The sequence below is a fragment of the Choloepus didactylus genome, chromosome 3 (genome assembly GCF_015220235.1).
Source record: "Choloepus didactylus isolate mChoDid1 chromosome 3, mChoDid1.pri, whole genome shotgun sequence".
In the NCBI taxonomy this organism is placed as follows: Eukaryota; Metazoa; Chordata; class Mammalia; order Pilosa; family Megalonychidae; genus Choloepus; species Choloepus didactylus.
Genome location: NC_051309.1, coordinates 8,209,390 through 8,237,379, shown reverse-complemented (window position 1 = coordinate 8,237,379; position 27,990 = coordinate 8,209,390). Strand labels below are relative to the sequence as shown.

Genomic DNA, 27,990 nt, shown 5'->3' with positions numbered 1-27,990 from the left:
CATCCACAGGTTCAGGACTCCCAAATTTAAAACAACAGTCCCAATTTCTCCCCTAAACCTTGGACAGTTTAAACTTAACATACCCCAAACTGGTCTCCCAATCTCCACTCCTAAGACACACAGGAATCCTGCCCCACCCACAGTATCCCCCTCTCTCTGCTTTATCCTACCAGTTGTTCACGACAAAGACCCATGAGTTATCCCTGACTTCTCTTTTTCTTTTCTCGAACCAATCTGTCAGGAAATCCCATGATCTCCACCTTCAGAAAATGTCCAGGACCTGATTAGTTCTCCCTAGTTCCCCTGCTACCGCTGAGTGCCCCCATGTCCCCATCACCTCTTGCTGGGATTGGGACGATAGCTTCCAGGCTGGTGTCCCTGCTCCTATCCTTGCCTTGTGACCGCTTATCCCCAACACAGCAGCCAGAGGGTCCTTTTACAATAGACTTTGGGTCACATGGCTTCAGAACCTTCCAGCGTGTGCCCTTGTCATCCAGGATAAAGCCCCAAGGCTCCGCAGTCGCCCCCAGGTTGTGCTGTGTCCTTTCTGCTTCATCACTGTCTGCGTCCCGTCTCTTACTCCAGTCCCAGAGCCCCTCGCAGTTCCTGGAAGAAGCAAACCAGCCGGGCCCACCCCTGTCTTGGGGCCTCTGCATTGGTTCTCCCTCTGCCCGGAAGACCCTTACTCCAGACGTCTGCATGGCTAACCCCCCAGTGCCTTCCGGATTGTCTTCAGCTGCGTCAGCCCAATGAGGCTTTCCTGACCCCCGTTTAGATGTTCTAGAATCCCATGGATGGAGGATGGAAATGGGTTCTATTCCTCTTTTCCCCCACAAAATCTCCATTTCAGCACATCGGAAACCACCTTCATCCACTCATTTCATCAGGAAACTTTTGGGAGCATCTGCTCGGTACAAGGTGCCATACAAGACGCCGAGGATGCCCAGATCCCTGCTCCAGACCCGGCTGCTGGGGAGGGCTCGGGGACAACGAGGACAGGGAGCTGCGTGATGGGTAAGTGTGAGGTCTGGAGGAGACAGCAGTGCTACAAGTCACTGTGGTGGTTGAGAGGGGACCCCACCAAAGGCGAGTCCCTGTCCTGATGCCCGGAACTTTGCCGATACAAGGAAGTTAAGGATCTCGGGATGAGATCACCTTCGATTACCAGGTAGACCTAAATCCAGTGCAGAAGAAGAGCCTGTGACCATAGAGGCGGGGATGGAGGGATGTGGCCACGAGGCATGCCTGGGGCCTTGTGGAGCTGGGAGATGCCTCTAGAGCCACAGGAGGGAGCAGGACCCTGCCGACACCTTGGCTTTGGACTTCTGCCCTCCAGGGCAGCGAAGGAATAAATTCCTGTCGTTTTCAGCCACCCACTTTGTGGTCCTTTGTTAGAGCAGCCCCAGGAGACAAAAGCTGGGGCCTTAAGGTCAAGCCATCTGACCCTCTGAGTCCCCCTCTTCCACGGGTAAAATGGGGACAACCCCCAATGTTATGTCAGAACTGTAGTTGAGAAACCGTGAGACATGTCTTACAAAATCAGGTAGAGTTCAGTGCTCGTGAGATATTTTCAAAATGAAAATAGTTGTTATTTTTAATGATTGTAAAAATAATATGAGCTCATTGTAAAATAATGCATGTAAAATTAATGTTTTATAAAACAAGAAAGAAAACAGAAATCATCTGAATTCCGCAGTTCCAGAAAGAGCCACAGTTCCACTTTGGTGTTTATCCTTTCAGGTTTGATCTAGATGCTTAATTTCTGGATTCAAATTGTGCTCCTTCCCAGCACGTGACCCTGGGTGAGATGCTTGGCTTCTCTGTGCCTCAATTGACCAGGGCTGTTATGTGGATCAAGGAGAGTGACCAATGGGGCCCTTGAAGTAACCGGACAGGGCATGTTACCTGTAAATGGGGATGAGCAGTGAAGGGCTTGGCCTCGAGGTCCCAGAAGGCCCGCAGAGTGAGAGCCCAGAGCCTGCATGCAGACAGCACTCAATACATGCACGCTGTGTTGTTTCTTGATCAACCCCACCCCCAACTCAATCACTGTATTCTGGTAACTTGGAACTTCTCCCAGCTTCCCCAAATTTCCCTTCACTCTAGGCCCAGCGGAGTTGGCACAAGCTGCCTCTCTTTTTTCCACCTGGCAGCTTCAGAATCATCTCTTTTGGGACACTTTCCTGGACTCCGAGTGGGGTTCAGGTGTGCCCCTTCTGCCCTCACAGTATTTACTCCCCATCTCCCCTCCCCATCAGAGCATTGCCTCCTTTGCTGATGTGTCCGTCTCCCACACTGAACTTCTCAACTTCAAAGGAGACCCTGTCCTGCTCATCTCTGTGTCCCCAGCACCTGGTCCAGGGCCTGGCCCACAACAAGTGCTTGAAGAATGCTTGTTGACAAAGGAGGAAGGAGAAGGAACAGATGCTCATCACTCATCTCTAGGGAACCTTCCGCCTTCCTTCACTTCCAGGGCTGGGGCAGGTGCTTCTTCTCTTCTCCCAGCCTTTTATGATTCCTTCTGCCACAATACAAATTGCAGTCTGAATTTTTGTTTGCATGCATTATATTAATATAATACACATATACATCAGTCAGCTATTGCTGTGATAACACTGCAAAACAAACATCACCCCTCCCCACCAATTTCAGGGGCTTACAAGGACACATTTTTCTTGCTCATGAGTCTGCAGGCTGCTGGGGCAGCTCTGCTTCAGGTTACATGAGGGGTTCAGATCTGCTCCTTGGGTCTCTCATTCCAAGAGCAGAGGCTACCGAGGATGACCTCTTCTTGTGGCGGATCGTGGTAGCACAGAGAACTGAAGCACATGATGGCTCTTAAGGGCTCCACGAGCACACTGTCACTTCCTCCCTGTCTTAGTCTCCTGGCTGTGATGACAAATACCACACAATGGGATGGCTTAAACAATGGGAATTTATTGGCTCACAGTTTTGAGGCTAGGAGAAGTCCAAAATTGAGGCATCAGTTAGGCGATGCTTTCTCCCTGGAGACTGGCATTCTGGGACTGGCTGCCGGAGATCCTTGGTCCTTGGCTTTTTTTGTCACATGGCAATGCACATGGTGGCATCTTCTTTCTCTTCCGTGTTCTGTTGACTTCTATATTTTTCTCCACCATGTGGCTTTCTCTTCGTGATTTTCTCTATTAGGCCTCCAGTAACAGGATTAAGAACCATCCTGATTTGGCTGGCCACACCTTAAGTGAAAATAACATTTTCGAAAGGTCCTTAAGTTCCTATGTACAATGCGTTCACATCTGCAGGAATGGATTAAAATTAAGAATGTGTTTTTCTGGGGTATGTAGTTAAACCCTCTGCACTCCCATACACCACTGGTCAAGCAAGTCACACAGCAAGCACCACATCAATAGGATGGGGAATAAAACACCCTCCTCTACAGCAATGGCAGGGAGAAAGGGAAGAATTGTGAGCAAATAATACAATTTACACAACAGCCCATTAAAGATACTAGTAATCCTTATATTATGCTTACTATGTCCAAGCACCTATGTCAATTCATTTATCCCTCATATCAGTGATAGGAAGGAGAAGTACTATTATTACTCCCATTTTATAGCTGGACAATCAGGCCAAAAGAAATTAAGCAATTTTCCCAGGTTAGCCGGCTAGAAAATGGCAAATTAGGAAGAAACCTGGGCTGAATGCGCTGAGCCCATGTTGGCCACCACCACCACGCAGGCTCTGGCTGCGTTTCCTTTATTCTGCCTTCTGTGCGTCACCTGGTGTAGCCCCACGTATCAATCAATGCTTGTGGACAGAATGAAAACCAAGAGATAGTTATTGATGATTTATTGCATGGCAATAAATACATTTCTTGCTTTCATAAATATTATCTAATGCAACCCTCACAACAACATTGGGGGGTTACACTCAACATTCCCATTTTACAGATGAGAAATCCTGGGCCCAGTACACAGCCAGTGACTGGGGGAACCGGCTGCAGTGACATTCGTTTGACTCCGGAGACCAAGCCATTTGGGCCAATCCGGACAGTTCTGGTGGGTGACCTGATGGGGCTGCTTCCCTCTTCTCGGCTATTTTCCGCTACTACTGGGAGTTTTTTTTGTTTTTTTTTGTTTTTGCTGCGATAGACAAAGAGAAAACCCCTCTCCTCTGAGAGAGAGAGAGAGAGAGAGAGAGAGAGGGAGAGGAGCAGACAGACAGGATGCGGAAATTGAAAAAGAACAGCTACTTTCCACCCAAGCAGGGACAGTGGCGAGAAGCACCCAGCAGATGGCAGGATGCGGCCAGAGCTCGGAGGGCCGGGCAGCACCGCCAGTCCCACGGGGAGCGTCCTCCGAGAGTCCACGCTCTTCCCATTCCGGTCCCACGAGCCTCGGGGGACACCCATCGCACCCCAGTCCTTAGGCACCCCATTGTCTCTGACGCGTTCTCCCCAGTCAGGGATCCCCAGCTCCCTCCGCCGGGGTCCGCACACCCAGATGATGCACAGTTTGGGAGAATCCCGAGGCCCACGCGCCGCCACTCGGCGGCGAATGGTTTTGGGCAAGCCACGCCCTTCTTGGGCCTCAGTGTCCCCATCTGTACAATGAAGGGGTCAGATTAGCCATTAAAGGATCCAGATTCTTTCACTCGTCAAGCAGTAAGAAAAACCTAAAGAGGGAAAGTGTTGGAGAACGGGAACGGGTAGACACACCCCAGCCCAGGGCCGCGTAACGGCTGCTCCGAGGCGGCCCCGTGGTCCCGCCGGGAACCCCTTGTAACAGTTGAGTTGCAGAGAGGTCACGTGGGAAGGTGCTTCTCCCGGGCCTGGCACACAGTAGGCGCTCACAAACCGCTTACTGCCTGGAGGGAGCGCGGGGCGGCCCTGCGCCGGCACCGAGGAGGTCCCAGGGCTGGCGACCGCGCTCGGCTCCGCCTCGTGTGACCCGCGGCAGCCGCCTCCGACCCCTCCTCCCGGCCGCCCCCCAGGACTGCGCTCCCTCGCCCGCCGCGCCCCCGCCGCGCGGTGCCCCGCGTTTCCTCCCCCCCCTCCGCCTCCTTCGCCGCCCGCTCCGCCTCCCGTCTCCCGCCTCTGCAGCCGGCGAGCGGCGGGGCGCTCCCGGGTTCCCGGGCGGGCGCGGGGCGGAGGGGGCGCGGCAGCGCAGCCCGGGGGGCGCCCGGGAGGAGGGGACACGGCGGGCGCGGCCCCCGCCCCTGCGCGGCGCTCAGCTCCCTGCCAGCTCCGAGCGGGCTGTAGCCTCGGCTCGGCGCGCACCCGCAGCTCGCAGCCCGCAGCCCCGCGGCGGGGCATGTAGCCACGGCAGCAGCGGCAGCGGCCGCCGCGGAATATGGGCGGGAACCACTCCCACAAGCTCCCGGTGTTTGATGAGAATGAGGAAGGTAAGAGGGCGAGGGGGCGCCCGCCACTCCCCGCGCCGCCGGCTTGAGCATGGGCCGGGCATCCCCTCCTTCCATCGGCCTCTCCGAGCGCCCCTGGGTGCCCGCACGCTGCTAGGCGCGGGGGACCCGGGGACCGCCGCGTCCCCGAGCGCCGTCTGTGCCGGGCGGGTGCCAGGCGCGGGGCTTGTACCGTGGCGACTCCTGTGTGTCGGGTGTCCCTCGAGGGCCGGGACGGTGCCAAGCGCGGGGCCGGGGCGGCCGAGTCGGAGAGGAGAGTTGAACCCGAAGCCTTGGCGTGGGGATGTAGAAGGGAGGAGTTGACTTCGGAGGCAAATCCGGAGGCTGCTCGGGCTTGGGTTCCCCGGGAAATCGGGGTCTCCTTCAGAGCCAGAAGCCGAAGGGAGCGTCCTGGTTGAGCCGACTGAGTCGATTCTCCATCTCGAGTCGCGCGGCAGCTTCTGCGGTGTGTGTATGTGTGTGAGCGCGTGTGTGTGCGCGTGTGTCCTATGTCCACGATGCATTTAGTCTCTGCAGGGGCAGGCCCGAGGCTGCTCTGCTCATTCGCCCGGGACAAGCCTAGGGAAACTTTTCTTGGCTAAACTCCGCGGCTCGGAGGAGGGCGCCCTGCTGGTGGCGGGACGGTGCCGGCTGTCCAACCGCATCTCAAACTCCGAGGACCGGCAGAGCCCTATTTCCAGTGCTGTGTGTTCATGGGCAAGTTACTTAACCTCTCTGACCTCCTGGTTCCCTCACCTATGAGATGAGGATTAGGAGGCCACCTACTACGATACCCAGCTCTGTGAAGCTTAACCACTGGTACTCCAGGCAAAAGGTGCCTTATACAGCACAGAGCTGTGCCAATCGTGGTTATTTGTCGTTGGCCTCTAGAAGACTCAGTTTCCACTGTGTTGGTGCTCCAGTGTCCGCCATATGCCAGATAAGAGCTAAGACGTTGGAGCACTTACTATGTGCCAGACACTGTTCTAGGGCTTTCTGTGGGCACGCTCAGTCAGTCCTCATAGAAGCCCCACAAGGAGGGTACTTTTATTGTCCCCATCTTACAGTTGGAGAAAGGGATGTGCCCCAGTCACAACTGGTAAGTGGAGTTGGCTTTGAGGCTGGGCAATGTGCCCTGAGGGGTCCCTCTCTTCATGGCCTGGGGCAGGTGCTTGTGTGCGTAGATCACAGATTCTAGAAGTAGTGAGGCTGAGGCAGTTAAAGATGCCGGGACAACATGTGCAGTCACCCCGCATTCAGCGAGCACTGAGGTTCCTAGTCTGGTGGCTTCAAGCTAATAACCAGTGACAGTCCATGGTGCCCGGCCCTTCCTGGCTCTTTAGTCTGGAGCTCAGCCAGGTTGGGGGCCGGTCCGGTGGTCAGAGAAGACGCAGGCAGGGATGTTTGGACACCATGTAGTTTATCTCTCCCAGTAAGTTCAAGTTTCCACAAAAAGTCAACAAGATCATGATTCTGAAATAGCCATTTAAAGGTGCTCTCTGCTATGGGCAGTGCGCTCTGGGTGGGTTTGGGACAGGGCTTGGAGGTTCATAGTGAACCTGGAGCCTTTTTGTCCAGGAAGATTCCATCCTAGCTGCTCAGACCTGAGAAGGTGTGAACACTGTCCAGATGGAGAGGATTCCTTGGGCCGAAAACTTTCTCTTCCCAACAAGTTAAAAATTCTTAACTATTTCTTTTTCTTTTTTTGGGAAGTGATCCTTCAATGAAAACTGTGGGCTGTCTCCCCAGAAGAAAGCACAAATTTATGCAACACCCCCAATTTTAGGGGTTCATGGTCTAGCCTGGGTTAAAGGCCATGCTTTAGGAATTTTCTTAGCATCTTTTGTTTTCTTTGCAGAGGAAATTTGCCTCCCTTGTACTGACAACTGTCTTTATCCTCTAAAATGTGCTTCAAGGTGCTTATTGGCAAAATAGTTATCCCTGGTGTAGCCAACCTTTTGATTTTCCTGTTGCTGTTCCTTGTTCTGAAAGCGAATTGGGCTGAAGGTTAAATGCCTGTTTCCAGGTTTGTTGAAATATAAGGTTAGGGTTCTCCTCATTTCGCAGGCGTCCAGCCAGTGAAACATTAACTCGTTTAATTGTGCCAGCGTATTTCTCACATAGTTCCCTGCACAAGCAAAAGACTGTTATTTGCCACCAATGGATTCATGTATTTGAAAAGCATTTACTAATCATTGGTTCCATACCCAGCTCTGTGTTGGGAATATGGAGATTAAAGCAAAGTGTTAACCATCATGAGGCTCCCAGTCCAGCAACTAACCCGCCAAGATGGTGCGGGATATCTAGGGGAACGGTCCGTAGCCCTGAAGGCTGGGAAAAGACTCCCTCTTGGAGCTGAGTCTTGCAGAAACGGCAGGAGTTACCCAGGAAAAAGAGCAATGGATAGAGGCAGGGAAGGATGCTTTGGAGGGGGAGCAGTATGTGTGAAGACAGATGACAAAGGGAAATCATGGCCCATTTGGGGGAATTGCAAGGGGCTAGCACCCCTGCAGAGTGGAGTGTGAGACTGGAAGGCACAAGAAATGAAACCTGATGCCAGACCCGGGCTGGCCTTAAAGGGCCCAGGTTAAGAAGTTTGGACTTAATCTTATAGGCATTTTGGAGTCACTGAAGCGTTTCAAGCAGGGGAGTGACATGGCTAAGAGGGAGGCCTTGTCCAGTGAATGAATGGGCTCCCCAAAACCATTTTTGTCCAGTGGGGTGGTTGACGATGCAAACACCTTCCCAGCTGGAACAATCTGATTTTTAAGTGCTTTAACCATAGCCGATAACCGTTGCCCTTACATAATTTGCATGGCACCTATATTCTTCTGCAAAAGTCTAGCTGGCATCCAGATAATATTAAGTCATCACTTACACCAAAGTTGGTGCATTACATCCAAGTGACTGCTTTTCACACATTTTTGCAAATCATGATCACAACTCAGCCCAAGAGACCTCAGATTCTGCATTTACTGGAGAGGTGACTGAGGAGTTCAGTAAAATTGCCAGGGCCCCATGCAACATGGGTGAGGTCATCTCCAGGATCTGGTACCCGGCACTGTACCTGCTGCCCTGGAAGCCTATGGGAAAATTCATCTCTCATGGAGAGGTCTAACTACATGGAATGAGATGTGCTACCCAAATCAGGCTCGGATGGAGGTCTCTTTACGTTATACTAATACCAGTAGAAAGGTAATAGCAATATTTTCTGGCAGCACTTGATAGTTTGCAATAATAATCCCAGGTACTGCCTTCCTCTGCAAAACATTTTTTGAAAAGTCATCATCATGGTACAAATTCTGGAAATGAAAATACAATCACCAGCCATTACAAATTCATATCAAAATTGTTTTCCAGTTGGTTTTTCCTTCTCTGTCCTTATCTACATCTAGACATTTTTATGTAACTGTGAACCTCCCACAAATAAAATGATTTCTGCTTTTCCTCCTAGAATTATATTTAAAATATTTTTATGTAGCTACAATGTTTTCGAAGTCATTGTTTTAATGGGTTATACTATTCCTCAAATGGAACTATCATAATTTACTATTTTCTTACTGTGAGACATTTAGGCTGTTTTCGGTTTTCATCTTTATAAACAAATCGAAAGTTTTATAGATAGAACATCTTTCTTCTCTTAATGAATTCCTTAAGATGAAGTTCTAAGAGTGAGATTATTGAATCAAAGAGATTGAATAATTTTTAGGGCTCCAGAAACATATCTTTTACTCTCCCAAAGGGTTTTTATCAATGCGTACTGACAACACCCACATTTGAATGTATCTATTTAATGTCTTCCTAACCATCTCTGGGTATCCTTATTTTAGATCATCATGAATTAAAGAGGCTTTAGAAGTGGATGGTATTTCTATATTATCATCAGGCCTGGTAGACTCCATATAAAGGCATCATCTTGGTCTAAATAAACATGCAGCAGAAATAGTTTCTCTATGGAAGTATTCAGATACCTAAATAAAGTGCACTCATGCTTCACCCGGAGACAGTCTTTTGAACTTGCGATGTCTATATCATTTGTGTCTCACAAAGTGGCCAAAATCTCTGTGCTGTGGCATTTATTCCCAACTTTATCTCAGCTCTTTTTGGAACTTTAGGCAAGCTTCATTCATGTTGCATCTTGATGTCCACATGTGTACCAATTGTGGCTTGTGCCATAAGGTAGAAGCCACAGTTTTGCTAGGCAAAAATATTCTGAGAAACCTCAAAATTGATTTTAATAAAGTTGGCTCTTACATAGAGAGTATGTGCAGAGTGGAGGCTAGAGAGAGTCACTTAAGGGGTGTGGGCTTATGGGCTCGATGTCCGTATCTGTATCAGGTGTGTGGATGTTGAATGCAGGAGTCTAGGATGAAAATCTTAGATTTAATATCAATATCGTGTTTGAAAGTGCATTTTGCTTGGTCTTGTCCAGGGGGTAGTGAGGTTGAATCAGTTTCCCCACAAAAGGCATGTTCATGTCCCACCCCTGGTCCTGTGGGTGTGAACCCATTTGTATATAGGACCTTTGAAGATGTATTAGTTAAGGTGTGCCCAAGGGTGGGCCTTAACCCCAAATAGCTGAAGTTCTTCTGAGCAGAGGAAATTGAACACAGAAGGAAAAGCCACAGGGAGCAGCAAGAAGCTAGAGGTTGACAGAACCCGGAAGAGAAAGGAGAGGATGTTGCGATGTGTTGGAAAAGCCAGGAACCCCAAGTACCACCAGCAGTCAGCCCCAGAAGGCCACAGTCTTCAAGGACAAAGCATTGCCTTGCTGATGGCTCGATTTTGAACTTCTCCAAGCCTCAAAACCATGAGCCAATAAATTCTTGTTGTTTAAGCCAGCCCATTGTTATCAAATTTGTTTTAGCATTGGGGAAACTAAGACGTGAGGGATTAAGAAAACAGATATAAATCAAGGAGATATGGATTATTAGAATTGAGTAGTAGGATATAATTATACCTTTCAACACCTTGGAAAATATATCTGGATAAAAAACATGCATCAGTCATCTCTATAAATTCATATATATGTATACATATGGTTGCATTTCATTGATTCTAAGGCACACTCTTTGCCACATTTTAACATCTCTGAAATTGGTGGTATTTGTGATATAGTTTTATGTCTACTTATGTTCAAATTAACTTGATATATAGTGGGTATAAAAGAGCTCTTGACAAGAAAAAATTGTGTCCCAGATTAATTGGTAGCATTTTTTCTTGTTAGTGGAATAATGGTGCCTTTACAGTGGATGGCACCTGAGATTAGATGGAATATAGTAAATTGGACAAAATTCCTCCAGTTTCAAATGACAGAAACCCAACACAATGTGTTCTGAACAGTAAAGGGAATTAATTGGCTGTGGCTGCTTCTCACCACCCACCTCACTGCTCCAAGCCACGACTATCTCTTAGATTCTTACAAAGTCTCCTTCACTGGTCTCCCTGCGGAGGCCCTCGCCGCCCTGCAGTCTCATCTCAAGGCGGCAGTCGGTGATTCTGCTAAAGTGTGCGACGTGTCATACATGTCATGTCAGTCCCTGGATCAACCCCCAGCAGCTCCTCATGTCACTGAGAGTAAAAGCCCAAGTCCTTATAGATGCCCATCAGACCCTGCCTCTCTGGTCTGCCCACCCCCATCCTGCCCCAGCCCACCTGCCTCCTTCCTGGTCCTCAGACCCACCAGGCAGCTCAGCTTTGGTGTTGGCACCTGCTCCTCTTGCCGGCAGAGCTGCTCCCCATGGCCCCCTCCCTTGCCTCAGCAGGGCCTTGACTCAAATGTCACCTTATCAGTGAGGCCTTCACTGACAGGTTTACTTAAAATGACATCCCCTAGCTCCCTCACTTGTTTCATTTTCTTCATTGAAAGTGTCACCATCTATCATACTGCCCATTTCACTTGTTTTCCCAGCTATTGTCTGTTTTCCTCCACTCCATTACAAGTTCCTTAAACGTAGGGATTTTGTGTGAATCATTCACTGCTATATCCCCAAGGCTTAAAACGACACTTGGAATATAATGGATTTCCAGTAAGTATTTGGTGGATAAATGAATGAATGAGTGAATGAAGGTGTCAATCTCATCAGCCACAGCTGAACCAGGTTCTCAAATGGTATCATCAGGAATCTTCTGTCTTGGATTCCCCATTCTCCTCTCCGTGGCTTCATTCTTGGGCTGGATTCCCTTCATGGGGCCCCTAACCAGCTCTGTACTCAACAAGTATGGAGAAGAGAGCAGCATTTTTGTAGTAGTTGCAGAAAAAGTTATACTCTTAGTTATGATTGGTTCTGATTAAGTGTTGGGCAAATCCTTGTACCCATTTCTGTGACCAGTGATATGAGGCTGTAATTGGCCAGGGCTGGATCATTGCCTTAGACTCAGGGGATAGAACTGGCTTCAAGTTGAGGCATTTGGACTAAAGTGTATGTGAAGAACTTTCCCAGGAACACTGGAGTATCAGCAGAAAAAGGGCGAGTGGATGCTAGGATGGCAGGTAGAAACAAACAAACAAATATACATCCATTCAAGCACCTGTTATCATTGTGTTCCTTGGAACCTGATTTGGGACACTGGCTTATCTCATTTAATTGTCTGATTACATGTCCATTTTATGCACTAGACTGTCACCTCCTTAAGAGCAGGAGTTATTACTTTTTCACCTTTGTATCTACTAGGCCTAGAACATGGCCAGACCCAAAGAAGGCATATGAAAACTGTTTGTTGGTGAAGGATGAGAATCATTTAGTGGAGTCAATTTCTCACAGTCTTCTCATCTCAGGGTTCAGAAGCTATCGAGAAACAAATGCAGGAGTCTTAGACTTATTACCAGGAAAATTGATTCAGAAAACATGCTTTGGATTTGAGACCAGAATGGCCTCTCTACTCCCGTCCATCAAGTTTTGACCTTGAGACTTGCTTGGGCAGAGAACTGAGTCTGCAGAGAGGACTCTGCACTGCTGCCAGCTCGGTGGCTGGCACTCAGTCTGCTGCACAGAGAACCCACGAGAGTCCCAGAGAGACAGGGCACACGTAAACGGTAACCTTGAATGATTAATGGATATCAGACTCTTGCATATCATGTTTCGGAAATCACTTCCTTTAGCTTTTCCCTCATTGTTTTCTGAGTAAAAAAAAAAATCCCATTTTATGAGTCAGCAAGAGGGTGGAGAGAGGGGAGATGGTTCCCCCTAATATGAGCTTGAGTGAATAAGGCATTAGGATCGAGGCAGGATTTACATTGAGTCTTGAGGATGGGAAGAGTTTAAATGCCTTGAGAGAAAAAGGATCAGTGTTTTAAGGATCAAACAGCATAAACTAGCACTGAGCTTAGGCATTTGCCTAAGGGAATCGAAGGAACCATTATTCTTAGCTATGCTCAGTTATCTAAAATCTGAACTTTGAGCAATTGCAGAAAGAGATGGAGAAACTATCTTACAATGAGCAGTGAGGGACCTGACACCATAAAGGGGATAAACAGACTAGGATATCAGAGGAGAATGAGCACACCAGAAGTACCTAAGAAGAGGAAATCAGTCTGTATTACAACTGAGGTCATTCTCTTGGTCAGAGCCAGCCAAGGAAAGAGTGGAGGTCAGTGCTGTTACCAGTCCTAGAATCTGCCTTCTCTCAGCCCTTGGTGGTTGTGACCTCCTTTGAGTGTCCTTATTCACTGAGGATTTTGGAATCTGGTTCATTTCCAAGAGGTACTCCATCTGTGAAGTCATTAATGCAGATGCCCCACTTACTCAATGTGGGACATGACCACTACTCCCCAATATCCTGTTCCCCTTTCCTTGCAGGCATACAAAAATTTATACTTCCTTGTCCCCTTGAAGTTATGTGGAGCCATGTGACTTGCTTTGGTCAGTGGAATGTGTGCATAGGTGATAAGTGTCACATCTTGGGGAAAATGTTTAAAGGCTGCTGGTGGTAATTTCCTAGCTCCATATGTCTGTCTGAGCAACTCAATTTTCCAGATAGTGAAACTCCTTCATCCTGGTTCCCAGAGTAGGCACAACAGGGAGCAAAGACCACATCCATTCCCAGCCAGTCTGCAGTGGAGCACAGAGTGAGTGAGACAGAGATCTTTACTGATTTGAGCTGCTGTGATTTGTGGTTACTTGTCCCAGCAGCCTGACCCAGCCTATCCTGACTGGTATGTTACCCAAACCAGCCCTCTCTCAAGCAGGAAGCATTGTGTAGGACTGTCATTATTTCTAAGTTTCAAATGTATTGCCTTAATATTGTTCATAATATTCTCAAGTTTTCTTTTCAATGTCTGTAGGATCTGTAGTGATGACCCCCTTTTCAAGTCTGATTTTGGTAATTTGTATTTTCTCCTTTATTTTTCTCAATTGGTCTTGCCAGTGTTTATCAGTTTTTTAAAATTTAAAAATAGTTTCTGGCCTTGTTGATTTTTATTTGTTTGCTTTATGATACACTGATTTATGTTCTCATTTATTTTCTTCCTTATACTTTTTGGTTTAACTTGATGTCTTTTTCTAGGCTTTTGAGATAGAAGCTTGGATCATTGATTATATTTACCAATATATTCTCATATTTTTCTTTTTACTCCTTCCTTCACTTTTGAGTTTCCATTGAGATTATTTTCCTTCTGACTGAAGTATGCTCTTTAGTGTATGCCTTCTGGAAACAAATTTTATCAATGTATATTTGTCTGAAAATGACTTTATTTAGACTTTATTTATGAAGGATTATTTTGCTGAATATCAAATTCTAGGTCAGCAGTTTCTTCCTTCAGCATTTTTGAAGTTAAGTTTCTATTTTCTTGGCTTCCATTGTTTTTTTATTAAACTGTCGCTTCTTGTAATCTAAAATGTTTTCTTTTCTATCTGCTTTTAAGATTTTATATTTTGTTGCAGAAATTTAACTATAATGTGCCTTGGTATAGTGTTTTGGTTCTTTTCTTCTTGTAATTCCAATGATATTTGAATCTGTTTCTTACTGGCTTTGTTAGTCTGGGAAAATTCTTATTTTCTCTTCTAATATTGCTGCTGACACATTGTTTTTTTTCTCATAGTCTCAAACTCAAATTTTACAAGTATTAGACCTAAACTATAACCCATATGGCTCTGACATTATTTTCTGTATGTTTAGTCCTTTTGACTCCCTTTGTTTTCAGTCTGAATATATTCTTCTGATCTATTTCTTTTCTAATCACTTCAGCTCTATCTGCTAGCAATTATAACTACTAAATTCTTAATTTTAATTATTGTATTTTTCAGTTCTATAATAGCCATTTGGTTCTCTTTTGTAGCTTTCATTTCTCTGCTGAAATTTTCAAATCTTGCATTTTGATTTCTTAAATGTACTAATCAAGATTATTTAAAAGACATGCTTGATAATCCCATTCTCTGGTAATCCTCTGGGACTGTCTTTATTGTTCACTGTTTCTGTCTGCTTCTAGGTACATCTTGTCCTCTTGTTTGCCTGGTTATTTTTATTATGTGCTGGGCATTATACAGAGATCATTTGAGTCTTTGGATAATCCTTTTCCTTAGAAAGGTTTTGTTTTGCCTTTTGTAGGCAGCTAGCTGGAGGTACCAAGAATCGTGTTTCATCTGACCCCTCTCAGGGATTGAGATGATTTGAAGCCTTCTGATGGCTGGTCTAAATGCATTTCACACTTACTCCTAGGAGGTTGCCCTTTGGTGTCCTCTGGAAAGCCTGGGGGTTACCAAGCTTCTTCCTCTTTGGAAGCTCTATATGTAGTTTTTGTCCCTTCCATCCTCTGAGTGTATTCAAAGTCTGCTTGGCTTCTCAGCCTCTTGGAAACTGCGTTCAGATTTCGCAGATTCCTCTTGAGGATAAGTGGCCCCAAAAGCTGAGCCCATCTCTTTGGGTGTTCTTCTCCCCCAGATCTTCAACCTGCAGTCCCTCAGTGCTTCAGAAGTTCTATGATTCCTCCAAAGAGATCTTTAAAAAATATATTTTGTGCAATTTTTAGGTGGAATGTTGACCAAAAATCCATGCTCTATTCCTCCAGAAGCCAAATCCTCTTCTCAGTACTTACCTGCACTTAAGAGCCTTCTGTTCTAAAGAAAAGCTCTCAATGATACTCGTACCACTTATGGCCACTACCCAACTCTCCTCACTTTCCCAAGTGTGCTTCTTGAAATAACAGTCCTAAGAGCTACTGAGGGAGAGTGAACACAGAAAGAGCCTAGGACCTTAGAAGAGGCGTCCCTTCTCCACCAAGGCTGTGAGTCAGAACTTTTTGGAGAGGGCATGGTTGCCAGAGGAACAGGTAGCTTCTTGGATGGTAGAGAAATTTTCTGGAGGGTTCAAGCTGTGGCTGATCTGCAGGAGGGGCTACCCGTGGGTGGCAGAGACACTTGCTGGAGAGTGCAGGCTGCAGCTGGTCAGTGAGGGCTCCCGAGGTCAGGGCTGCCAGGTGTCCTGCCAGCCAGTCCACTGGATGTGATGTAGTGAACAGCACACTGGAAGAGCAAGGAAAGTCCCTTCCTCCTCCTTGCACCCTCTATTGGCAATGCCTGACCTCAAATCACCTGGCAAAGGAGAAATGTCCACAAGGTCTGGTTCAGGTACCACAAGGCAATGGATTTGGAAGCAAGAGGCGATAAATTAATTACTGCAGCATACATTCCTTTTAGGACAGTGACTCAATACTTTATTTCCCTAATTCAGATTTCTCCTGTGGGCTCCAGACCTGTGTATCCTATTTACAATTTCCCTTGGATGTTGTGCTAGTTTGGATGTACTGTGTCCCCCAAAACGCCATTACCTTTGATGCAGTCTCATGTGGGCAGGAAATGTATTGGTGTTGATCAGGTTGGAGAGTTTTGATTGGATGTTTCCGTGAAGATGTGATCACTCAGTTGAGGGCAAGATAATTACCATGGAGGTGTGGCCCTGCCCATTCAGCATGGGCCTTGATTAGTTTGCTGGAACACTATAGAAGCTCAGACAGAAGGAGCAAGCTTGCTACAGCCAAGAGGGACACTTTGAAGAATGCACAAGAGCTGAGAGAGAAGCTGCAGATGAGAGATAGTTTGGAGACAGCCGTTGAAAACAGACTCTTGCTCCGGAGAAGGTAAGAGAGGACTAACACCCCAAGAGCAACCAAGAGTGACATTTTTGAGGAACTGCAGCCTAGAGAGGAATGTCCTGGGAGAAAGCCATTTTGAAACCAGAACTTTGGAGCAGATGCCAGCCATGTGCCTTCCCAGCTAACAGGGGTTTTCTGGACACCATTGGCCATCCTCCAGTGAAGGTCCCGACTGCTGATGTGTTACCTTGGACACTTTATGGCCTTAAGACTGTAACTGTGTAAATCAAATAAACCCCCTTTTATAAAAGCCAATCCATCTCTGGTGTTTTGCATTCCGGCAGCATTAGCAAGCTAGAACAGATGTCTCAAAAGTATTAATATCTCAGATAAAAAAAATAACCTCGACTAAACTCATGTGCTTCCAGGGCTTCCTGGCTTAGTGACTTGTACCACATTCATTCAGCTGCGGAGCCAAAATATTGCAAGTTTTCCTTGAAAATTCTGTCTCCCTTACCCCCCAGAATCCAATTAGGCATCTGGATGTGTTGATTTTACCTCCTAATTATCTCTCAAATCTGTCCCTATCGTTGCAGCTGCACTTCTGCTCCCTGAATTCAAACATCACACCTTATATGAGCAGCCCCTTGCCCTTTAAGCACATCCTCTACCCAACAGCAGAATAATGGTTTTAAATCTCAATTATGATGCTAGTCCTGTGCTTAGCAGCCTTCAGTGGTTTCTATTTCTCTCAGGGTAAAGATTGGAAACTGTAATAAGAGTTCAAGGCTCTGCACGGTCTAGAACCTGCCCTCCTCTCCCATCCCACCCTATCCCATCTCGTATTTCCCTTCGCTGCATGAATTAAATTAACCAGTGCACTTAAAGTTCTTAGCCCAATAGCTGGCTGATGGATCTGTCCCATAAATTAGCTAGTCTTCTTTTAATCATCAGTGCTATTATTTAGACTCTTCAGGCGCACTGGCTTTCGTTCAGTTTCTTGAAGCTTTATGCTCACCCCTGCTCCAGGGTCTCCCCATGTTTTGTTCTCTCTGCCTGGAATGTTCTTTCCACCCCACCCCACTTGGCTCAGTTAGCTCCTCCTTGTCCTTCAAGGTGCTTTATTTGATCGCCAGACTGCGTTAGGCCCCCGAATTGAGCCCCCTCAATTTACCACATGCTCCTTCATAGCATTTGTCATGTAATTCTAAATTCATTTGTGATGACTTCATGAGGGTGGCATCTGGGACTATTTTAGGGTCTAGTGTGGGGCCCACAGCTCTGTAAAGTGTCTGTCACTGTGGCTGCTTGTCCTTAAGTGTTTGTCAAAAAAGACACAGGAAGTTCATTGTGTGACCTAGGGAGGTTACAGGTCCCTCCCTGGATCCGACAGGAGATAGTCTGGGGAGAGGGAGAATGAAACTCTATTTAATAAGCCCTTTCATACACAATTTTACTTGATCTGCAGAATGACGTTGCAGGGGATATTGTTAGCTCCACTTTATACCTGAGGAGGTTGTGGTTCAGCGAGGTTAAATTGTCTTGGGTGATAAAATTGTGGTGCTTGGTCTCACTTCACTTTGTATAACTGAAAAGCTATTTTCCTCAGGCCAATTCGCAAGACTCAATCATTTGCATCCCATCAAGTAGCTATACTATTATTTATTTAATACTTTTCTATATCTTGACTGGTTTTACTGTAATAGAGCTATTTACCAAGGAACCTTATGCTTCTACCTTGGAATTAAAATGGATCAAGACTTCTTTAAACAGGAGGTGATTGTAAGATGGATGCAAAGCAGTGATATTTAATGCAGCAAGATATTGTCAAACTTTTGTAGGCTCTTAGCTTGTGACTTGTTCAATGAATATTTTTTCAATGGTGTTATGAATTAATGAACTATTGATGGCACTTAAAGGCTGTTATTAGGAATGCAAGGTTAGGTCAGCGGAGATGTCTGCAGGCTGTACCAGCTGGGATGTTTGCTTCTTAGCCTGAAGGTGATGGTAGGTCCACAGAGGGTTGTGAGCACCACACTTTCTTCCCAACACTGGAGCTGCAATTTAATGCTCTTTTAAAACCCTATTCCTGCTTCCAGTCTACCTTAGAGACAGGATATGGGCTTCTGGGCTTTTGTGTACCTGGGATTCGCCAGGACCCCTGGCCAGATTCATCATGGAATCTTCTAGCAGAGACTCCCCTTAAGAGCACAGACCCTGGAGCCCGACTTCCTGGAGGTAAATGCTGGCTATGCCACTTACCAGCGGAGTCACGCCTGGCAAGTTGCTTCATCTCTGAGTCTCAGTCTCCTCATCTTTAAGAGTTAAATGGTACTTACTGCATAAGTCGTAAGGAGCAAATGAGTAAGCATATATCAAGTATTTACAATATTGCCTGCCACATGTAAGTTCTCTGTAAGATGTCAAAAATAAAATTTAAATTTTGTGATAGAAGGAAGTTGCTACATAGAGATTGTAAGCACAGATTTGGGGAGTTATGCATATCTGGGTTCAAATCCTGCTCTATCTCCTTCTTTGGCTATGTAACCTTGTGCCAATTACTGACCCTCCCCGGGCCTCAGTTTCTTCGTCTGTAAATGGGGGTGCAGTCCAACATGGTGACTGTGAGAACTGAGTGAGGCAACATACATGGGGTGTGTAATGTGGGGCTTCTAGGAGGGAGCCCCTGGCCCGCCACATGCAGCAAAAAATAAGCGAGAGCAGTCAGGTGAGATGGGCAGTCTGCTGCTTCTCTTAGCCTGAAGAAGGGGGCTCTGACTCCCTGCTGGCTGAGTCCCCCTGCCTGCTGTCAGCAAGTGCTTTCCCATTTCCATTCTCCTAGGAAACAGCCTGTTCAGTAGGACTCTGCCCTCAAAAGCTTGTCGGCTGAGGCCTCGTTATGCTTGTCAGGAAGGGCGAGGTGTGTTTCGAGGAGCGTGACTTCGGCAGGTCCTGTGGAACCAGGGGTGGGAACGGCGTCCTCTCATCTGTGGAGGAGGCTTCTGCAGCGGCTCAGGCAGAACTTTGAGTCGCGGAGTCTTGTTTGCTAACAACCCTCTTGGTAGTCCCCACGGGGGGACTGCAGGCAGAGTGGGAGGCTTAGGTTAGGGGGAGGTTAGATACTGTTTCCCCTTCCTTTGGAAAATGTCTGTCATCCTAGACACTTGAGGGGAAAAATAGAAAAGATTTCTGGATGCTTAGTTTTACCATTACTTAGTTACTTCAATGCATCGTTCCAAAGGAGGCCCTAAACCAGGTCTGGGGGTTGTTTCCAGAAGAGGGAATTTCTGGGTGGAATCCTGAGGGAGGTACGAGTAGCCCAAAGGGAAGGTGATGTGGGGAGGAAGGAAAAGGGAGGGGAAGAGGGGGCTAGAGAAGGCTGCACAAGGCAGAGCAGGAGGCCTGTGCATGGGCAACTGGGGGAGAGAGTGGGAGGGCATCGGAAGTGCCAGAGTTAGCAGGGGGTGTGTATGGTGGTAGAAGGGGTGGAGGGAAGTGGTGGGCGCAGGGCTTGGAGCCTGGCATCAAAGAGCCTTGACTGCTGTGCTGAGGAATTTTCTAGTAAGGGGAGTCCCTGCTAGAATATTCCATGATGGATCTGGCCGGGGGTCCTGGCAAATCCCAGGTACACAGAAGCCCAGAAGCCCATATCCTGTCGCTAAGGTAGACTGGAAGCAGGAATATGGTTTTAAAAAAGCATTAAATTACAGCTCCAATGTTGGGAAGAAAGTGTGGTGCTCACATCCCTCCGTGGACCTACTTATCCTTTCGAAGCAGGGTGGGCTGCATAATTTGTGGGACCTGGTGCATAATGAAAATGTGGGGCTGCTTGCTCAAAAAGCAGGGGAAAAATGCCATTGAAGGTACTAAACTATACAGCCTTTTCCTTTCATGGCCTCTCCCTCTCAGCTTGCCATGCTGGTTTTTATTTGCTGTTTAATGGTGTTCTAAGTAAAGAAAAATTAAACTTTAAAATTATTAGCATGAATGTTGCTGTTCATTTTTACTTAGGCAGTGCCAGTTTGAAATGCAAATATAAGAGCATTTGAGTCTTATATGTAATCACCAAAATTACGCAATTCATATTTCATAGCATGTACTTGTATGCACATTTCATTCTTACGAGAACAGTGGAAACGCTGCATGAAACTAACACAGTTGTTTTTAGTTTACTTCTTGATACACACACATTCTACCAACATTCTCTACCTTCAGCTCACCAATGAGTTAAGGGCTGAAAAGGAAAGGAACTAACTATGGGTTGCCCTAACTTTCCCTTTCCTTCTGTGGTGGGCTGGGACAGGGAACTAATGGAGGTAGGAAAACATATGACAGGCTCATTGGACAGTCAGGTCTCAAAAGAGGGGTCATTTTCCCCTCTTTTGTAATTTTTGCTAATTGAACTTTTTTTTTAATTAAAATATTTTGTTATTTTTAGTATTTCTTTCTATCTCAACTCTTGGCTTTTTTAGCTAAACCTCATCTTTTTAAGTAGCTGTTGATGGGATTACAATATACACCCTAATTTTCCACAGTCTACCTTGAATTAGTATTATACATATGATATAAAACTCATAATATATTATTTTTTCCTTAAAAAGTCAATTGTCTTTAAGAAAAGAAAAAACAATGTTTTATATTTACCCACCTATGTACTATTTCCAGTGCTCTTAATGACTTCTGGTAGATTCATTTTTTTATCTCATATAATTTACCTTCAGCCTGAAACATGTTCTTTACCCTTTAGGGTAATGTAGGTTCACTGCTAACAAATCTTTTCTGCTTTTATTTAACTGAAATGTCTTTTTGAAAGGGATTTTCACTGGACATAGAATTCTAAATTGACAATTTTTTAGCACATTAAAAACGTCATTCCATTGTCTTCTTGCCTTTGTTGTTTCTGATGAGAACCCAGCCATGATTCAAATCACTGTTCTTCTGCATATAATGTGTCTTTAAAAAGAAATGTCTGGCTACCTTTAGGACTTTTCTTTATCTTTTGTTTTTGCCTGTGATGTGCTAGGTGTGTTTTTTTTGTATTTATTCTTCTTAGGATTCTTAGAGATTCCTGGATTATAGATTGGTGTTTTAACTCAAATTTGGAAAACTGGCCAATATTTTTTTGAATTTGTTTTTCTGCCCAATACTCTCTCTCTTCCTCTATGTCTCCTCCCTCTACCAGTCCTATTACATGTATGTCAGACTGCTCAGTATTATTACACAGGTTATGGGGACTCTGTCATTTTTGGGTGCTAAATATATTTTTTCACTGCACTTCAGTTTGGACACTTTTCTATTGATTTGTCTTCAAGTTCACAGACCCTCAGTTCTGCATTGTTATAGTCTGCTGTTTCTAATAAATTTAAGATGTTGCATTTTTCAGTTCAGGGATTTCCACTGGATTCTTTTTTATAGTTTCCTTATCTCTACTGAAACTCTTCATCTCTTTGCTATGTTCCTTTTTCCTATAAATTTGTTAACAATTTTGCTAATTTCTACATTGTAATCAGGTGTGGGCATGTTTCTAAGACCTTTTTTTTCTCGGCTATGAGAAACATTCTCCTGTTTCTTTAAATATCTGGCAGTATACTATTGTATGTTACACTTTGTGGATAGAATATTTTAGAGAATATTAAATGTAAAGCACTGAACATGGGTCTGACACAGTAAATATTAGCTAGCGTTATTGTTTTAGAATGTGTTTATATGTACTACACCACTACATTCAATGGATCTTTTATGTCAGATATTGCATTTTTAAGTTCTAGGGTTTCCATTTGTTTGTTATCTTCTTTTGAAGAATGTTGAGTTTTGTTCCAGTAGAAAAATAAATTACTGGTAGTTCATTCTGAATCTTTAGAATCTTGTCACTCAATCAATCATGCTGTATTGTTTTTCTAATGTGCTGTTGGATTCTGTTTACTAGTGTTTTTTTTTGTTTTTTTTTTGGATGATTTTTGAATCTATATTCAGAAGGGATTTGGGTCTGTAGTTTTCTTTTCTCATGTTATCTTTACTGGCTTTGGTATTAGGGTGATATTGGCCTCATAGAATGAGTTAAGGAGCATTCCTTCCTCTTCATTTTTATGGAACAGTTTGAGGAGGACTGGTGTTAATTCCTCTTGGGTTTGTAAAATCCCCCTGTGAAATCATCTGGTCTGGGCTTTTCCTTTTTGGGATTTTTTGATGACTGATTCAATCTCTTTACTATTTATTGGCTTGTTGAGATCTTCTGTTTCTTCTGTGTCGGTGTAGGCAGTTTGTGTATTTCTTTGAATTTGTACATTTCACCTGTTATCTAATTTGTTGGTGTACAGTATCTTTCAAGTCTTCTATTTCCCTGTGGATCTTTTGTTTAGATGTTCTCTCTGTTATTGAAAGGGGCATATCGAAATCTTCTACTATATACAGAACCGTCTATTTCTCTCTTCAAATCTCTCAGTGTTTGCTTCATATATCTTACAGTTCTGCCATTAGGTGAATATATATTTATAATTGTTTCGTCGTCTTCTTGAATTGACTCTTTTATCAGTATGTAGTGACCATTTTGTCCCTCATAACAGTTTTTGACTTAAAGTCTATTTTATCTGATGTTAGTATATCAATACTAATATTGACTACTATTTGCATGATATATATTTTTCCATTCTTCACTTTCACCCTATTGTGTCTTTGAATTTAATGTGGGTCTCTTATTAAAAAACATTTAATTGGGTCATGCTTTTTTATCCATCTGCCTTTTGACTGGAGTATTTAACCTATTTACATTTTTTTTAACAAAAAAAATCATACATTCGATTGTTCACAGTACCATTGCATAGTTGTACATTCATCACCAAAATCAATCCCTGACACCTTCATTACCAGACACACAAAAATAACAAGAATAATCATTAAAGTGAAAAAGAGCAATTAAAGTAAAAAAGAACACTGGGTGCCTTTGTCTGTTTGTTTGTTTGTTTCCTTCCCCCATTTTTCTACTCATCCATCCATCCATAAAGGGGAGTGTGGTCCTTATGGCTTTCCCAATCCCATTGTCACCCCTGATAAGCTACATTTTTATACGATTGTCTTCAAGATTCATGGGTTCTGGGTTGTAGTTTGATAGTTTCAGGTATCTACCACCAGCTACCCAATTCATTAGAACCTAAAAAGTAACCCATTTACATTTAAAGTAACTGCTGATAATGCAGGACTTTCTTCTGAAATTTTGCCATTTTGTCTTTCTTAGTCTTATACCTTTTTGACTCTCAATTCTTCCACTGATTCATGCTTTCATACTTATTTGATTTTTATTATACCCTATTGAGTCTGTTCTCATTTGTTTCTGAATATATTTTCATGTATTTTCTTTGTGATTACCATGTGGCTAAAATTTAACATTGTTTATCTATAACAAGTAGGATTTGATACGGACTTAACTTCAATAGCGTACACTTATACAGTTACTATATCCATCCCTCTTTCCCCCCGCTTTTTTGTTTGCTTATGACAGATTATATTTTTATTCATTGTTGTCTAAAACCATAGATTTGTCATGATTTTTTACGCATTTTCTTTTATCTCTTTGAGCTTATTGAGGATCATTTTTAAAAGTCTTTGTCCTGTATGTTCCAAGTCTGTTCCTCTTTTTTTTTCATGACAGCATTATTTTTTTTCTTCCTTCTGTTGCGGCATTATTTCCTTTTTCTTTGGGTGTCTTGTAATCTTTGGTTGCACTCTGTACATTTCAATATTTTAAAGTGTCAACACTGGTATTTAATCCCTGACCTGTCTTTTCCTTAAGTTTGTATCCAGCTAGTGATATTAGAGATTTCCTTGAGTTCCTGGATACAACAAAAATGAGGAAACCAAAAGCAAAAAACAGCTTTTATCATTTGCAGATTGGCTCTGCTTTGGTTGATGATTTCCTTTAGAGGACACCTATCCAAAAGATCGTCTTGAGATGATTGTGAAGTGCAGGGTCCTCTCTGTTCTCACTGAGCCTGTGTGGAGCCATGGCATCTGCCTCTTTTCCTGGGCTTGTGCTTGCTCATGGCTTTAGGAATTCCCCCTTACAGTTTTACAGGAGTTGGAATGTCCCCTCTACTCCCTTTGAAATAGACCTTCAGCCCTACCTAGGTGCTCTATTTTATCACGTAATGCAGGTAGTCCTTTGCCCCAAGCCACTTGGACTTCATACTTTGTTACACTGCTTTAGATATGTGCAAGCTGCTTCTCAGCCTTCAGGGCAAATTCTGGGATGGTGAGCCTGAGACAAGTTCCCTGGTTTTGTCTTTAGACTTCCACTGGATACACTGGTACTGATATGTACTTACTCCAGTATGCACATAGGGGTCACTGTGTTCCCTCTGGTTCAGGGCCAGGGACCCACAATCAAAGCATAGTCTGGCCCACACCACACTGGGGAAGGTTTAGGGGAGGGTCTAGAAAGGCCAACAGGAACTTCACCTACCAATTTTTTTCAGGCTGCTTTTCCTTGATTCAGCACTTGCCTAGTTACTGAAACCCTTTAACTGTTTTCTAGAGTTTTGAGGAAGATGGCTTTGATAGTTTTTGCTAGATGTTCAAAGATTCTGTGGGTGGATGGCATCCCGTAATATATTAAGCCACCATCTTGGTTGACGAGAAGCCTTGGCACTTACTCTTAAAGCATGACCCTTGTGGTGTTTTAGTGGAAAGCCAGAGGTATTTACCACACTCCTAACTTGGACTCCAAACTCTGTGTCTCCAATACTGGGCAGGTATTGAAATATTTGCTCAGTTTCTTCAATTTTTTTCACCTGTTTTTTCACTGGGCTCATGCTACTAAGTCCCATTTCAGGAGTCAGCCAAGGATTTGAGGGGAGTTTATATGCATATTTCCAGGCTCCCCTTTCTGTGGCTCCAGGTTTTAAAAAACATTTGCCTCCTTGATTTCTAGCTGATTTGGCAGCTAAGAGCTCCAAACTCTGACTTTTCAGCCCAGTGGTCTGTTGTTTTCTGCTTGAATTTTCTCTGCTGTGTGATGTATGGATTAGGAGATGTCTTCAGAGAAATAACTGGATAAATATAAATATCACCAATTGTGATTCTCTTTTGTCAAGGATCTAATACTGTTGTGGTTTGAGCTGTACCCCTAAAAAAGATATGTTCAAGTCCTAACCCCTGATCCCTGTGTATATGACCTTATTTGGAAATAGGGGCTTTGCAGACATAATTGAGTTAAGATGAGGTCATATGGGATTAATAACCAGTGTCCTTAAAAGACCATGTACCGGAGACACACAGAGAGAATGCCATGACAATGGAAACAGAGATTGGAGTGATGGACCTACAAGCCAAGGAATGCCCACAAATTGCTGGCAACCACCAGGAGCTAGGAGAGTGGCATGGAAGAGATTCTCCTTTAGACCCTCCAGAAGAAACCAGCCATCCTGACACATTAATTTTGGACTTCCAGCCTCCAGAATTTAGGGGAATAAATTTCTGTTGTTTTAAGCCACCTAGTTTGTGGTGTTCTGTTACAGTAACTAGGAAACATACAAATGCCCCACAATTTCTGCTGTTTATAGTTGCTTTGAAATATCTTTCTCCTCTTTTAGTGTATAGCAGCAGTTCTCTACCAGGGACAATCCCTTTCTCCCAAGGGATATTTGACAGTGTCTGGAGCCATTTTTCTGTGTCATGACTGGGGCAGAAGTTGCTATTATTAACTAGTGAGTAGAGGCCACAAATGCTGCCAAACATCCTATATTACACAGGGCAAACCCTTTTCTACCCCCAGCAGAGAATTATCTGGTCTGTCATGTCAGTCATGCTGAGGTTGAGAAACTATGGTCTACAATCTCAAATCTTGGCATTTCTTCAGCTGAAACTTACTGTGACTAATGAAGTTCATGTCTACAAAACTCTTATGAGTATACCCAAATTTCAACAAGATTCCTGGGCTGCATATATTCTGTTGCCCCAACCAGCTCTACTTCAAACCCTTCTCCACCCTGCTCATGGTGTCAGAGGCTGACCTGTATGGACCTTATCTCGAGCTCTCTTGCTTCCTGGCTGTTTACAGGGCTCATGGGTGCTGCCCTGGCTGGCTGTATTCCTTGATCCAAAAGCACAGGTCATATCAGACACCCCTCTTCACAGCTCTCTCTGTTTCTAGGATCAAGTAATTTTTTCCTCCCTTTATTCCTTCAGGCCTAGGAGGGTAAAGCTGCCCCATCGTTACCTGCCCTTGGGTACTGAACTCTTGTAGTTTCCCTGCAATCTGCCTACACTTCTGTAAAGAATGCTTTTTTAAACACTCTTCAAATTATCTACTTTGAATGTACCATCTGTTTTCAGCTGAGACCTTTAACTGATGTGATCTCCTCTTTACTCCCAATCCAAATCTTTGCCAAGCAAATAATACCAATACCAAATGAATACCAAAGGTATTCATAAAAATTCTAAAATAATAGTAATAGCTAATATTTACTGTACAAGACATTGTGTTTAATGCTTTACATTTATCAGAATAACTATTGTTATCTCCATTTGAAGATCATGACTTTGAATCTTAGAAATATTCAGTTAAAGTTCTCAGGATGAAAAAGCTAGTAAGTGGCTGGGCCAGGATTTGATTTCAGGCACCTGGACCACAGACCCCAGGCTCTTAACCACTATGGGACCCCAGCTACCATCTCTGCAAATAAGCATTTCAAAAGTCACCCTAAGGTGAAAAAAATAATTATGACAGATCAACTTTTCCAACTGAACATTATTTAAAATTGCATCTTAATATTGTTTAGCTTTTTCTTTAATAGATGGTATTAATAAAGTGGTTGAGTATGGGTTATTGAAGGGATCACATAAACAAACCTGATTTGTTAAAATCTAATGAATTTATGGATTCAAAAGTAATTATGAAAACAAGATATATATGTATATAATACATGTAATTATATGTAAGAGAGAAAGAGAGAGAAGAATGGAATAATAAAAAAGGAAAGCAATAAACTTGTTTTTTTCCCAATTGAACTTGCTCTGCTGTGATGGCTCTAGTGGTGATAGAGTGAGGCTGTAAAATGGTGATGTGACATAGATGCTCATCCCTGATGACTGTCCCATAATTACTGAGAATGAAATGATGGTTATGGGTGCTGCTCATTCACCAGTGACCAGTTTTGGGAAAGGAGTGGTCATGGGACTGGAGGACCAGCCAGATGATGATGGGTTGAGGTTGGGTGTCAGAGAGAGCATTGTAGACTAGTAATGGGCTTCAAATCCACTTGAGAAGATGGCTGTATAGGGTTTTCTTTTGCTGATTTTGTTGTTGTTGTTCTTGTGAAAACTTGTTGACTGGCAACCCTCATGGAGATCTCCTAAGGGCTTAAATGTTTCTTGGTATCGCCTCCCATGACCCAGAAAACAATATGTTGAAATTCACCACACACAGGAATTTTATCCAGATATAGTATCATGAAAAGTGGTTTTTCTTTCTGCTTGGTGCACTTAAGCAAATTTTTTTAGATTTATGCTTGTTAGCCTTTCTAGTTCATCACCATCAATTTTGCTTTCTGTGGACAATCTTCATCACGTTTTCTCTTTGCTTGTCAGTG

General features: G+C 44.3%; 1 protein-coding gene across 1 annotated transcript in view; it reads left to right on the top strand.

Moving 5' to 3' along the window:
• Nucleotides 1-5,166: 5,166 nt before the first annotated feature.
• The window catches only part of STK32B (serine/threonine kinase 32B), a 480,888-nt gene continuing 458,064 nt past the window's right edge, over nucleotides 5,167-27,990 (top strand). The window contains exon 1 of the mRNA XM_037829382.1: nucleotides 5,167-5,382. Within this exon, the coding sequence (XP_037685310.1) occupies nucleotides 5,331-5,382 (52 nt within the window). The 5' untranslated portion in view covers nucleotides 5,167-5,330. The remainder of the gene's footprint in view (nucleotides 5,383-27,990) is intronic.